Below are 13,972 nucleotides of genomic sequence, written 5' to 3'. Positions count from 1 at the left end.
GAATTAGTAGCAGTTGCATCAATGGAGCAGCACAATGGCATTTGTTGCTGCAACTCCTTGCAATACTCTTTAACAAACGGCAAGCGAATGGGTCCGCTGCCGGCTCAAGTCGACCATAGCATGATTTTCTCAGAGACTAGAGTGGAGAGAGATTCTCCACTGGGAAACTAGTAAACAGTCTTCTTCCTTCAGGAGTAACATAACATCTGATCTCACAGGCCTATGGTATGGACACAGGAGGGGTACACGGAATATACAGGGCAATGCAATCCATTTCATCCATGTCGCGGAGGACCGGCATCGCCGCGTCGCTCTATTCCGGGCAGATTTCCCTGAAGATGGGCAGCCTGCGTCGGCCGCTGCGCCCGTAGAGGGCCTCGGCTATCAGGTCGTCTTCCTCCTCGGTTGGCTGTGCTGCTGCAGACACCGCCTGCCCTGAAGGTGTCGTCGAACCAGGTTTCGGTGTCGACAGAAGGTCCGGCCTGTTTCCTAGGATGACAGCACCATCTGGTGATCGGAAGTTGGAAAATGTTTGCTTGAGTTCGGGAAAACCTGGTGCGCCAGTGAGCCCGCCAGCCTATGCAACATGAAACAAGACAGAACAGATGTTACTGCATATAGCACACTGTAGATTTTGATGATAAAGGACTGTCAAAAAGGGAAATATATTAGGCTAGTCACCAAACTAGCTTAAGAGAATGATTCTAGTAAATCATCTTATGGTTGTGTTGGTTTAGAGGGAGGCTGCATGAACATGCTAACAATTTCAGCTATAGGATGAAGAGAAGAATAGCAAGTAATGAGTAAATGGAGATAATATATAGCAGGTAATGAGAATCGATTGCTCGCATACCCCTCGTGCTGCAAAAAGATAAAATTGTCTCTGCGTATATGAATGCGTTTAGATCCTGACACTGGAGATCCTGCTGTTGAGCTAGAAAGAAATATTCCAATCTAAAAATTGCAACTGTACCAGGAACACAATTATCCACTTATCTGGAGCTTAACGATGGAACAAGATCCAAAATCAGGCACATATGTTGTGTTCAAGGTAAAGGCATATAAAATTTGTGCTAAAGCTTGACAAAGGAACTGGATCTAAGAGGGTGTTTGTTTTCAGGGACTTATTGGTTTAGGGACTTAAAAAAGTCCCTATAAGTCCCATCTAAACCAAACAGGAGGGACTTATAGGGACTTAAAGTGGGCATTTGGGACTTATGAAATAAGACTCTCAAGGAGGGACTTATAGGGACTTATAGTTGTAATATGGTCTTTTAGTCCATGTTAAGTCCCAGGAACCAAACAGGTAGGGACTTTTTAGGGACTTAAAGTGGGCATTTGGGACTTATGAAATAAGACTCTCAAGGAGGGACTTATAGGGACTTATAGTTGTAATATGGTCTTTTAGTCCATGTTAAGTCCCAGGAACCAAACAGGTAGGGACTTTTTAGGGACTTAAGACTTATAAGTTGGGACTAAAAAAAGTCCTAGGACTTATGAACCAAACAGGGCCTAAAACAATGTCGATATGCTGCAGTCTGGTGAACCGACTTGATTTCAACAACATTTAAGGGCTAATCAATTTATGTTTATCTGAAACATGAGAAATTGTTTCTTCTCTGGCTAGCAAGAGTGACTAGCTAAGGAAATGAGAAAATTATTTGGCAATGTACCAGATCAATATAGTAACAATTTCTTTCTATTCTAGATAGAAGAGCAAACAAAAAGTCCATGATCTAACGAGTCATGCCTATCTGACCGATCAGAAATTGTCCTTTCCTAGCAACAAGAGAGAGCTAGGGAACAAGCAATTGTACACTGAAGCTACAAGTAACTGAATTACTGAAGGAGAACTTGAACTATCATGCAGTATGACAAAGTAAAGAACTAAGTAGAATTTGTAATAAGTACTCCCTCTGTATCATAATATAAGAGCATTTTTGACACTAGTGGTGTCAAAAACGCTCTTATTTTGTGGGACGCAGGGGGTAGTAACTAGTAGCTCAAATGCATTATCAAATACCACGACATCAAATTACTAAAGACCACAACTGAGCTACCACAGTAAACTAATGACTGTATTATGGCCAGAGTCTACATACAGTCTGATAAGTTGCGTTAGGGCATAGGAACATAGATGACACTATCCCCAAATGAAAATTGGATGGCTCGGTTTAATTTGTTTCCTAGTTTGTACATTCTCAGGCAACCTTTACTGTCAGAACTAAATCATGCACTTGTATTGTGAGTTCATAGGATTTACGGTAGGTAGTAACTTAGTAGATCATATGCATTATCAAATAACATGGCATTAAATTAATAAAGACCACAACATAAACTGCCATATACTAGTAAATTAGTGGACTGTACTATGACCATAGTCCACAGATAGTCTGATATGTGGCGTTAGGACATTAGGAAACATAGATGACATCATCCCAAATGAAAAATGGATGGCTTGGTGTAACTAGTTTCCAGTTTTGTACATCCTCAGACAACCTTCACAGTCAGAAATAAGTCATGCGCTCGTATTGCGGGTGTATGTGATATGACAGTCTGCACAATAGCTAATTAGGCTGTGTGCATCTTGGGATGCAGAGGCCCAGGGAGTTTTCCCTTATCTAAAAGAAGAAACTATAACTAATTGAGTAAATATATGGAAACATTTCCCCCTAAGAACACAATCCAGAGTTCTGCATTGCAATGCATCACCACACCCGTGGTCTTTCTCTCTGTGATTAACCAGATGAAGTATTGAAATCATGTAACCATGGCATTATAGAGATCAAGAGCATTGAGATATGCACAATATTAACCAAGCTAGTAGTAGAACCAAGGGCTAAAGACACTGACCACTACTCCAGGCATCAGTTCAATACTTCATCGGACAGCAATGCAAGACCATAGCGACACTGAGGGTTAGATCTGGAGAGCGGCTTAATCACCTGGCGTTTCGGCGCGTAGAGGTAGGCCGCCTCATGGTCCGCCATCGCGTACATCGGCCGTGGCCGCGCCTGCTGCTGCTGCGGCGGCGGCGGCGACTGCGGCGAGTAGAGGAGGCGGCGGCTGTCCAGCTCGGCGTTGGCGGAGAAGCAGGTGCGGCGGAGGCGGAGGAGCGACGTGTCGAACCCGAGCTCCAGCCCGCCCGACGAGTACGAGGAAGGGGAGATGCCCCCCTGGCCGGCGGCGGCGACGGCGTCGAAGGCCGGCGTGAGGTACGCCCTGAGCGACGAGGACGAGAGGCGGCGCTGCCGGCGCCGCGACGCCGTCTCGCCCATCCACTGGCCGCCGGGCGAGGCGGCGGCGCAGTCGAAGTCGAAGTCCATCGCCCGCTCGCTCGCTCGCGCAGAGCACCGGCCGGGAGCCGCGGCGAGATTTGGGGGGGGAGGCGGCGACGGTTCCGGGGAAAACAAAAACTGAAATTTAAAACTGAAACTGAAATTAGGGCTCCCACCGAGACCAGGGAAAAGGGGGGAGAAAAAGAATCGCCTTAAATTTCTCGGGAAGCCTGCATGCGGCCAAGCGGGCGGCGGTTGCGAGCTCGCGATTAGCCGTGCGCGCACGAGGGAGGAATCCGATGATGAAATTCAAAATCGCGAAGAGAAGAAAAAAGGAATAAATTCGAAAAAAACAACAAAAAATGCGGCAGAAATCGACAAGGAATGGCATCTGCAGTAGTTTATTGAACGGGATAGGAGTGATCTCCATCTCCAAAATCTACAGCCGTGCCGGACGAACAGGCGGATCTAGTAGAGGAGGCAAGGCAAAATAAGTTTGAGAAATCGATCGAGTCTCATGCGGGCTCTGTCCCGATCTCCCCTGTCGATCCCGGGAGAAAAAACCCAAAAAGAAACCTCAAGAAAAGCAGCAGCTTGATTGGACGGCGAGTGCTGTGAGTTACTGGCGCCCAAAAAGATCCCGAAAACCCGGCTGAAAATCAGCCCCGAAACGCACGGCAAAGTTCAAAAGCTTGCTGGGCTATGATGAGAAGTTGAGCAGCAGGTTCACCTTGTGGCCGTGGAGTGGAGCGGAGCCTTCTAGAGACCCTCGTCCCCGTCGCGCTCGCTAGAGAAGCGAGGCAGGTCACGCTCCTCCCATTGGTGCTCGGGCGGGCGGGCGGGCGGGAAGTGGAGACGAACCGAGAATAGGAGGAGAGGGGGCGGCCGCCGGGCCAGGTCAAGTACACGTGGCCGACCATGATGCTTCCATTTGTTTGGGCTTGGCAGTATTCCATGTGTGGCAAGGGGTGTACTCCTTCCGGTTTTTTTTAGTTCCCATATAAGATTTGGCTGAAGTCAAGCCTCGTAAAGTTTGACCAACTTTATAGGAAAAAGTACCAACCTTCACAATCTGAAATCAATATCAATAGATGTGTCATGACTTAAAGTTTCATATTGTATAACTTTAGCATGGCAGATGTTGATATTTTTTCATATAAATACGGTTAAATTTTATGAAGTTTGACTTCAGAGAATTCTAATATGCAAAGTAAAAAGGATCGAAGGGAGTACTACAATTGTTGATGCCTCTGGGTGGGCTTGGGCTGGTTTGAGTTTGACCTTCCCTTATGTTTGACCCTGTTTCCAAAAAAACAAAATCACTTCTTATACGTGTATTTGCCAACATGTACCATGTATATTCCCTAAAAAAATATACCATGTATACGCTCATACATACGCATATATGCTCGCCTCTATGAATGCAAGCATGCACACCATACTCATATGAGCCCCTCCGAGAGACTAAGCCAGCACATTATCTTAAGATTAAAAAAGTACTGAACACGCATCGCCCGAAGATCTGGAATAAATTCAAGAAAATGCGAACACCTGTGTCAAATCTAAGACTTGAATTATGATAGATTACGGATATCACTATTCTCCTAACCATCCAACCATAGACTGATTCGTTCATCTTCTCTCTTCTAAAAAGAAATTGTATACTTCCTTTGGTCCAAATTAATTGGAGCAACCTCTATACAATCTCAATACTATATTCACCCGCAAAAAAAATCTCAATGCTATATTATATAGAGGTTGCATCAATTAATTCAGATTACAGGGAGTATTAATTAATCAACAAAGATACTACAATCTTCCGCCGGACATGTACTCCCTCCATTCGGTATTACTTGACTCGGATATGGATGTATCTAGAACTAAAATACATCTAGATACATCCATTTCTGCGACAAGTAATTCCGAACGGGGGGAGTAGGCCGGCACTGAAACGCAAGACTTAGCTAACAAGACCTGAGCATGATCTCACTATCCTTCATGTTAACCTTCATGACTTTAACATGACATGTGAATTGAGTGTAGTTTACATAGTTAGATTCCTTGTGGTGAAACCAATCCACTAGGGTTCAAATTATAGACTCGTGGTCGCATTTTTCTAAATTTATTTCAGACCTTTCAATGATGTACGTTCGCTAGGAGAAGGTGTTCCTATGAAAGCGTGTGTGGCGATGAGTGTGCCTTCGTAAGGGTGGATATATGTGCATGTGTACAAGAGTTTGCGTGCGTATGGTGTTTAAAAAAAACTTTAACGTGACACCACACACCCCACCAGGATTAACCTCTTGAAATCTTGCACAGTCATACCAAAAAGCATCAAGTTCCAGTTTATAAAAACTAAACACTCCTACGAAACAGTGAGGATTTTCACTTATAAGTTTTCTGTGAAATCCAAGGCACTGCAAATGGCCCTGAAAGACCAATTCCTCTTTCTAGAATCAGGACAGATAGCCAACAGTTCATAACAGCATCAAGTCTTTCAACTCATGCAAAGACGAGTACGTAAAATGGACAAAAAACTGGGCATTGATGGTATTATCAAGTATCCAACCTGATGAAGAAATATATTGTTTCATTCAACCACATATGTCCAACAACAAGAAAGTCATCACGTCACACCACAAACCAAGCCAATATATTCCGCGCCCGGATAGAAGTTACAAAGGGTTAATTACACAAAGAATACCTTATTCTATATTTTGAATACAAGCTGTAACTCTCAGGGTACATCACCCCCCTTTTTTCCAAATTTTGTATGCTACTACAACACCGCCAATGCGATATGTACAACCAACGACAACAAACCAAGCTATTGAGACCTCATACAAACAGCTGAACTATGACACGAGCTAGGCACACTTTGATGCAAATAGGAGTAGGGAGAACTACCCTAGTTAAAATTAGATCTAGGGGAGCCAAGGTATACATGCTGAGGAGCATGGCGGGCTTGGAGCTGGATACGGTGAGAACCGAAAAATGCAAAATGTATTTGCATCGAACATATATATACCCTTCAAAGGCTATTAAGAAGAGCCCTTTTGCAAGAAGGCTGCTGAGAAGTTTCTGGCTTCGATCCAGGTGAGGCCAACTCAAGCACAGACAGCAAAAAATTTCTCTCCTGAAAAGTTCAACAAATACAATACATGTGTAACTACCAAGTGTTTGATTCAGGTATGTTATTGTGTGTGAAATAAGACTAACAATGACAGGCTACATAAGTCAAAAGCTTACACTGGCAGTAATTTTTGGAGTTGGCACGTTATCTGTGAATGGATGGAAAGTTGGAACTGTGTGAGCAGGAGAGGTGAATTCCATGCATGGCTGGGTGCTGCTATCTTCGGGAACGTCGCTGCAGTTCTCTGAAGTTCCTTTCTTCGCAACTGCTTTACCTTTGCTAGCAGTGTGAGCAAGGGAAGTAAATTTAGCACATTGAAGCCTGCTATCTTGGGCAACCTCACTGAAATTCTCCGATATTTCTTCATCTGCTTTAGCTTGCAAATCTGCACGAGCAGGAGAGGTGCATTCTGTACACTGAAGACTGTCATATTTGGCAGCCTCACTCAAGTTTGCTGATGCTGGTATTTCATAATCTGTTTTAGCTCGCAGAAGTGTATGAGCAGGAGACATGGGTTCCATACATTGAGGCAGGCTACCTTCGGCAGCCTCACCCAAATTTACGGATGCTGGTGTTTCTGCATCTGCTTTAGCATGTAAAACTATATGAGCAGGAGACATGTATTCCATAAATTGAGACCAGCTACCTTCTGCAGCCTCATTCGAGTTTGCGGATGCTGGTATTTCAGAATCTCTTTTAGCTCGCAGAAGTGTATGAGCAGGAGACATATGTTCCATACACTGAGGCAGGCTACCTTCAGCAGCCTCCCTCAACTTTACAGATGCTGGTGTTTCTGCATCTCCTTCAGCATGCAAAACTGTATGAGCAGGAGACGTGTATTCCATAAACTGAGACCAGCTACCTTCGGCAGCCTCACTCAAGTCTACGGACACTGGTATTTCTGCATCTGCTTTAGCCTGCTCAGCTTGAACTGTATGAGCAGGAGAACTGTTAGCATGCAAAACTGTATGAGCGGGAGATGTGTATTCCATAAACTGAGACCAGCTACCTTCGGCAGACTCACTCAAGTCTACAGACGCTGGTATTTCTGCATCTGCTTTAGCTTGCTGAGCTTGAGCTGCACGAGTAGGAGAACTGTATTCCATGAAATGAAGCCCCATATCTTCCGCAGCCTCACCCAAGTTTATATGAGCTAGAATTTCTGCAACTGATTTAGCTTCAAATTTCAATTAATCTTCTTCGATGTGGATGGAAAGGCATGTAACTAAATTCAGATTAAGAGCATAGGTTACCTGGGCAAGGTTCCATAGTACTAGATAGTGTGTTTCCACAAAGGCTACTTTCTTCTGCGATTTGATCTACTGGGCAATTATCCATTATTTGATCAGGAGCCATTTGTGATGTTGCTCCGTTCTGCTCTCTGTTCATCAGAATGGTGGTGGATCAATAGCTGAGGCCATAGAATAGTAACCAAAAGGATGAGATATTATTCATTATATACCTGGACTTCTGTTCATCTTCTTCTTCATTCTCATAGGGATCAACAATTAAATCGTCGAGATCGTCTAGGAGTGAAGCTGTTCCAGACATACTGCTCTCTGACATGTCATTATCATCTTTCTTAACCAAATGATGCTGTAGTTTCTGAAAGGTCAAGCATAAAACAGTTATTTTAAAATGTAAAACTACAAATCTACTTCAGACCATCAAACTGGCGATGCCATACCTGCCAGGCTTCATCCATGCTTTGGCTTGTATTTTCAGTATTTACTTTTGTTGCTAGGGAAGAAAGCAAGTCAGCTTGCTGAAGTAAAGTAGCAAGTTTTGGATCATTCCTTTTCAAAAAATTACCCTCATGCTTCACACCTGAAATTATGCACATGGAGCAGGTTCAAACATTGACACAACACATGAATCAAGTTAAACATTCAGAATCTGGGATAATAGGCTCACAGCTCTGTTCTTCGCCATGTAATTGCTTTGTTGAGGTTTTAGTGACAAGACTCTGGGTTTTTACAATATTCACACTCTGATTGTCTGGACAAATGCTAGCAAGGGGTTGCCGAGAATCCTGTTGTATGCTCTTTTGCTGTCCAAATGACTTCATATTTGGTGCTAAGTTCTCCTTGAAATCAGGTTTGCAAGAGCTGGTTGCAGAAAGAACAAGTTAAAGTGTGTAAGTTCATTCACATAATTAACCAACAGCTTCTGCTGGTACTGTGTGTACCTCATGTTCTTAATAGGTGGTGAGGAGCCAGGTGCAGCACATGTGACGCCACCAGACTGTGTCAGTACCCTCTTTGCACTTGCATTGGAGCATACTGTGCCATTTTCCTCCAATAGTTCATCATCCTTAGCCCGCCTTTTGCATAACGTAGAAAATCGATTCTTCACTGCATTATCAGTTCTGTAGTAGGCAAACCAAACATTCACATGTCAGATATCTTGTTTCACATACTCCCTCCCGGTCGGTAAGGCCTGCGTGTATCCCTAGATCGCCAATTCGACAAACGTATTACAAAAGGTATACTGTTAGAAACTTCTATCGAATATGACTTCAATGGTATACTCTTTGTGGCATATAACTCATATTTCATTGATAAAATGGATGATCTAGTGATACGCGCAGGCCTTATAAACCGGTAGAGAGGGAGTAACTAATATCCTTTTCACCTTACAGCAAACAGCAACCAAATGCAAGAAACTCACCTGCCTGAGACAACCTTTGCTATTTCAGTCCATTTGTTACCAAGAAGCTTTTGAGCCTGCATGACAAGTCCAAGATTATCATTTGGTGTTGCAGGAGTTGTACGGCAATAACTGATAGTTATGAAGACACCAGCACAATGTACATCAGGTGGTTTCTAATTTCTTTTTGCAACATTGCAAATGTATCATAACACAAATTGCAGTCTAATCAAAGGAATGATAATGGTATTATGAGACGTTAAGCAATGCATGGTCCCTTCACGCAGTTACTCATCTACAAAAGAACATAACAATCATACGTCCTACAGTTCATAAAACAAATCCATCATTTTCCCAAAGGAACGCAATCAAGGATAGGATCCAATCTGCACACAAGTTAAGCTAAAGGTGATAACTATTTTTCCTTTCTAGCCAATGTCCTGAACTCGATTTCTATCTCCAACCCCTTTCTTCATGTCATATGAGGTTGAGGACCATGACACGAAGCATACTGTCCTACTCCCAGAGATGAAATTTGGCCCTTAAAAATTAACTATCTGATGCAGCAGTGCTTAATTTCAAGCAGACTCACTGCCTACGCCTAGCCGCCTATAGTAATTAAAATGCTAGAAACACACCAAGTTCTCACCTCACATAAAAGCATATCCTCTTCACGAGACCACCCGCCTTTCTTGCACTCTGTATTCAAATAATTGTACCATCTGCAGCAAAAATCAAGCGGAACAAATGCTTTAAACAATAGAACTGAACAAGTGTTATAACACCAGAAATGTTAGAACAAGAGATCCCCGTCGGAAGAGGGAGGTACACACCTCCTCCTGCACTGCCTGGCAGTCTTATCCTTGAATTGTGTGGCTATGACTGTCCAACTGCAAAAGAAAACGCCGTGATTAATTTGAGAAGCCTTGCTGCAAGTGAGGATAGGTAACAAACAGGAGTAGTCCATACTTGTCAGTTCCATGGTGCGCAATCTGAGCGCGAAGCACGTCATCCTCCTACAGGGAAGAAGTTGGAAGCATCAGAGAGCAATTTAACCATCGAGTAGAACCGCAGAGGTACTCCAAGGATAAACTCGAAGGCAATCCAAGGAGTGGCATGTTGGAAGGAACAATTTGTCACGGTTAGCATGGGGAAAGGGGGAATTGGGCTATGAAGTCCAAGAATCAACAATAGAACTGTGACAACAGCGGATTATAGCCCAAACACGCCCAAAATCGCTTCTCTCTTTTTTCGCCAAATCAAAAAGGGGAACAGAAGCAAAGTCCCAAATCCGAGGCAAGCCAGAGAAATCCCAAAATCCAGTGGGGAAGCGCAAACAAACGCAAAAGAAATTCCGCAACCGCGAGACGGAGAGAAGAGCACAGCAGTTGCGCACCTGGGCGCTCCAACTGACGATGTGGCGGTCCTTCTTGGCCGCCGACGAGGCGGCGGCGGCGGCGGCGTCGGCGGCGGAGGAGGAGGTCAGATCGGGGCCGGTCGCCATGGGCCCAGATCCCGCATGTTCCGCGCGCGGGGCCGGCGGGGCGGAGGGGGGGCTGGGCCGGACCGGACCGGCTAGGGTTTGGAGTTTGGGCGCGAGGGTGGGAATTTTCGAACTGGAGGGCTGGGGAAGAAGACAGCGAGGAAGACCGGAAGAAGAGTGGGGTGGGCGGTGGTGTGGGTGAGTAGAGTAGGAAGAGGGTGAGGGAATTTCCTCTCTCGGGAGTGGAGTGGAGGTTTTTTTTAAAGATGGGGGCCATGGCGTGAAAGGGAAGTGTTCTTTGGGAGAGAGACGACGACCCCCCTACACCCCTACTGCGTGACAGCGTGTGAGTGCCAAAAACTTTGTCCCAAAAGCCACGTGCAGAGATTGCAAAGGGTACAAGAGAACCAATACAGTAGATCTCATCGTCCAGTAGTAGTGGGAACAAGGTTACTATTATCACACTGCATTGCTGTTGGTAGAGTAGGCTTAAGTAGACCTGGCCATGGGCAGCCCGGCCCGGCCCGAAAAAGCCCGACCCGGCTCGGCCCGACGCTGCTTCTGGACCGGGCTCGGGCCTAGATTTTGTGCCCGGTGGCCTGGCCGGGCCGGGCCCGGGCCCGTCATTTTTGCCGTTTTTTGAAGGGGCCCGGCCCGAGGCCCGAGGCCCGGCGGGCTTTTGCATGTTCAGGCCGGGCTTGGGCCCAAAAATTAGGCCCGATGGCCGGGCCAGGCCGGGCTCGGGCCCAGGTTTTTTGGCTCGGGCTTGGCTAGGCCCGGCCCGAGGTTTGGCCAGGTATAGGCTCAAGTATTCATTTGAAGACCACTGGTTTTCTTTTAACCACGGTTGTCAAATAAAATGTTTGGTCATGTCATGGTTTGATCCGCTTCAGCTTGTGTCTAACAATGCTCGGCCGATGATGCCACCAATAGCACAAAATTATGGAGTAGTGCCAATGGGCGTTAGAGTTGAAGAACTTTGAACGGTATGGCGATGAGATAAGGGTATCAAAGAATTGATGAATATGATAACCAAGCGGTGCTGGTGTGATAAGGATGATAGGTACCATTGAGATACTAATGTGATAACAAGGCAGTAATTAAACCCAATAACCATGAGAGAAGGGGCGAGCCAGGGGGTGATCCACCCGTTCCTTTTTACTATGCCGAGGGGAAAAGGAAAGGGAAGAAGTCGTGATGCAAGAGGGAAAATGCGAAGGGGGTGAGAAACACGTGGCGGAGAGGAGAAAAACGTGTTGGGATCTATCATCTCGAGATAAGACCTCCACCGGCACTTGGCAGAAAGGAGAAAAATGTGTTGGGATCTACCGTCCCGAGATAACACCTCCACCGGGTAAAAAACATCCTTGCCTTCTACATGAAGCCAACATGCCCTTCTTCTTTGCAACAACGTGACAAGAACCAACCTATTTCAAATCTTAGTCGCCTCTTACATACTCAGAGCAAGAAGCAACCTACTTAGTAGGCTTCTAGAATAAATTTTTATGTTGGCCTACCAGAATAAGCTGGGTAGGGGTAGCTTATTGTGGCACTAACCCATAAGCCCCCAAAGAGCTGGCCCTCAGGTTAGCTCTTCATACAGACCCTTCCGTTGTCGACGCCATCGGTTCCCCTATTTCCTCCTTTCCTCAAACCTACCTTAGTTTACCGCCCTCTCACACTAAGCTCCCCTCCTCGGTCTTCCACCCCGTCGTGCAAACCTTTACAAATTTCCGTTGCAATGGGTAGTTGTCTTACTTACCAAAGGTACTAGGTTAACTCTTTTTTCTTTTGTCTTAGTCTCCCTATCAATCTACTCCATGTCTGTTTTCCATCTTCCTAAAAAAGTTCTGAAAGAGCTAGACACGATTCGTAGGGCCTTTTTCTGGATGACCAACAAAACTTGCAGTGGAGCTTAGTGTCTTATCACTTGGAAAAATGTTTCCAAACCAAAAGGTTGTGGTGATCTAGGCATTTAAAACTTTTTTATCCAAAATATCTTCTACTAATGAGATTTGCCTTCAAGTTGAATTAGACATAAAAGTCTATAAAGTGTATAATTTGGACTTTTTGCTTTTATCCAAAATATCCGGCTTTGGATTTTGACATAAAAGTCTATAATTTGGGCTTTTGCTTTTAACTCTAAAGTGTGGGTTTTAGAATCCTTTAGGAAATCAAGTTGGAATTTTTGTTTGAATGAGTTCTTACTTATCTAACACAAATATCTATGGGGATTGTGTCAGGGGCTTTAATTGTGCATGCCATGTCAAAAAGAATATCATTCACAAGAAACACTTTAGTTCCCACAAATAATTAAGGAGAAATAATGTAATGTAAACTCATTTTTTTTGTTCCAAAAACACATTGTTTCTACTCTTCAACTAGAAAGTGTATGTAATGTTTTCATGTTTGGCTTCAACTTGGGTCCAGGGGCGGAGCCAGAATTTGAACTTAAGGGTGTGATGGGGCAAGAGACGATGACCAGAAAAAGAAAGATAACATAGTAGATATATTGAATGCTTTCGATAGATATCACAATCAATGAAGCAATGCAAAAAGGTTGCATTTTATATTAGTTTAAATTTGGTTTTTTTGCCAATAAGATCAAATGTGCCTATAATTATTTAAAAGATGTATATATTGTTTTCATCTTCATGACTACACAAATACAAACACAATTGATGAAACATTAAATCCAAATGACATAGCCAATGCATCTTGCCTAGAAGATAAAAGAAGAAATGACTGACCTAACTAATTTCATCTAAATCAAGAGAATGATGCTGCCTAATGTGGATCAGTAACACGATACAAATCCACGAAGGAGAAACTGACCGTAAGATACTCCTTTAGGGTTAGCCGGGAGTATGCACATATATGTTGATGACATTGCGCTCAAAACGACATAGCATTCCCATTCCATACACAAACTGTATCGCGATGTGTTTCAGACAGTATGCCAAGCTTTTACGTACTACTACTTCTATATTATTTTCCCATTTATTTTTATTTTTCCTCTTGTGAGTTGTGTTCATGACTTGGCGTCATAATGCGTACGTGCTTCGTGCCATGCATGCATGTAGGAGGCAGCTAGCGGTGAGTTCGTGTGACTCTGTTTATGGTGCCACGCTCCGGCTACGTTTTGCTAGAAGATTCGTGTGCCTTTGTTTGAAGAAACAACTTTTTTGTGCGTGGAAGGTGGCGAGAAGCACAGGAATCTTGTGAAATCGTTTCATCTATTCACACACACACACACCAAAAAAGGTTACTCCTACCGCTAGCTAGCTGAATTTGAACTGGGATACTGCATTTAATTTGGGCTGTTGGAGCACTGCATTTAATTTAGCTAACCTAGCCTCGACACGAATCCATGTTAATTTAGGGTTAACCGGGACACGTGCGATCCTAATCAATACACTAACCATGTTT

General features: G+C 44.3%; 2 protein-coding genes across 6 annotated transcripts; both read right to left on the bottom strand.

Annotated features, from left to right (window-relative positions):
• Nucleotides 1-40: 40 nt before the first annotated feature.
• LOC123187868 (uncharacterized) lies at nt 41-4,133 on the bottom strand. 2 transcript variants are annotated; one of them, XM_044599835.1, is made up of 3 exons: nt 4,009-4,133; nt 2,946-3,429; nt 41-577 (listed from the first exon to the last, which is right to left on the bottom strand). In XM_044599835.1, the coding sequence occupies exons 2-3, from the start codon at nt 3,324-3,326 to the stop codon at nt 314-316; spliced, it is 645 nt and encodes a 214-aa protein (XP_044455770.1). In that variant the 5' UTR covers nt 3,327-3,429; nt 4,009-4,133; the 3' UTR covers nt 41-313. The 2 variants fall into 2 exon arrangements, with proteins under 2 accessions (XP_044455770.1, XP_044455771.1); XM_044599836.1 differs by having other exon boundaries at nt 2,946-3,416.
• A 1,768-nt stretch (nt 4,134-5,901) lies between these two features.
• LOC123187866 (transcription factor MYB88) lies at nt 5,902-10,781 on the bottom strand. 4 transcript variants are annotated; one of them, XM_044599834.1, is made up of 13 exons: nt 10,457-10,780; nt 10,030-10,076; nt 9,894-9,950; nt 9,710-9,782; nt 9,082-9,137; nt 8,600-8,779; nt 8,326-8,519; nt 8,099-8,238; nt 7,874-8,016; nt 7,665-7,792; nt 7,421-7,573; nt 6,528-7,342; nt 5,902-6,414 (listed from the first exon to the last, which is right to left on the bottom strand). In XM_044599834.1, the coding sequence occupies exons 1-13, from the start codon at nt 10,562-10,564 to the stop codon at nt 6,310-6,312; spliced, it is 2,199 nt and encodes a 732-aa protein (XP_044455769.1). In that variant the 5' UTR covers nt 10,565-10,780; the 3' UTR covers nt 5,902-6,309. The 4 variants fall into 4 exon arrangements, with proteins under 4 accessions (XP_044455769.1, XP_044455768.1, XP_044455767.1 ...); XM_044599833.1 differs by having other exon boundaries at nt 7,421-7,579; nt 10,457-10,779; XM_044599832.1 differs by having other exon boundaries at nt 6,528-7,573; nt 10,457-10,781.
• Nucleotides 10,782-13,972: the final 3,191 nt, after the last annotated feature.

This window comes from Triticum aestivum, chromosome 2A (assembly GCF_018294505.1).
Source record: "Triticum aestivum cultivar Chinese Spring chromosome 2A, IWGSC CS RefSeq v2.1, whole genome shotgun sequence".
NCBI lineage: Eukaryota > Viridiplantae > Streptophyta > Magnoliopsida > Poales > Poaceae > Triticum > Triticum aestivum.
This window is presented reverse-complemented; position numbering and strand designations above follow the sequence as displayed.

What these genes read in the sequence shown, in the direction of transcription:
- LOC123187866 (XM_044599831.1), bottom strand. Translation starts at nt 10,564, where the DNA reads ATGGCGACCGGCCCCGATCTGACCTCCTCCTCCGCCGCCGACGCCGCC. An exon ending in TCGTCAGTTGGAGCGCCCAG is followed by an intron (nt 10,077 to 10,456) that starts GTGCGCAACTGC and finishes TCTTCCCTGTAG; the next exon opens with GAGGATGACGTGCTTCGCGC. An exon ending in GCATGGATGAAGCCTGGCAG is followed by an intron (nt 8,017 to 8,098) that starts GTATGGCATCGC and finishes TTGACCTTTCAG; the next exon opens with AAACTACAGCATCATTTGGT.
- LOC123187868 (XM_044599835.1), bottom strand. Translation starts at nt 3,326, where the DNA reads ATGGACTTCGACTTCGACTGCGCCGCCGCCTCGCCCGGCGGCCAGTGG. An exon ending in TCTACGCGCCGAAACGCCAG is followed by an intron (nt 578 to 2,945) that starts GTGATTAAGCCG and finishes CATGTTGCATAG; the next exon opens with GCTGGCGGGCTCACTGGCGC.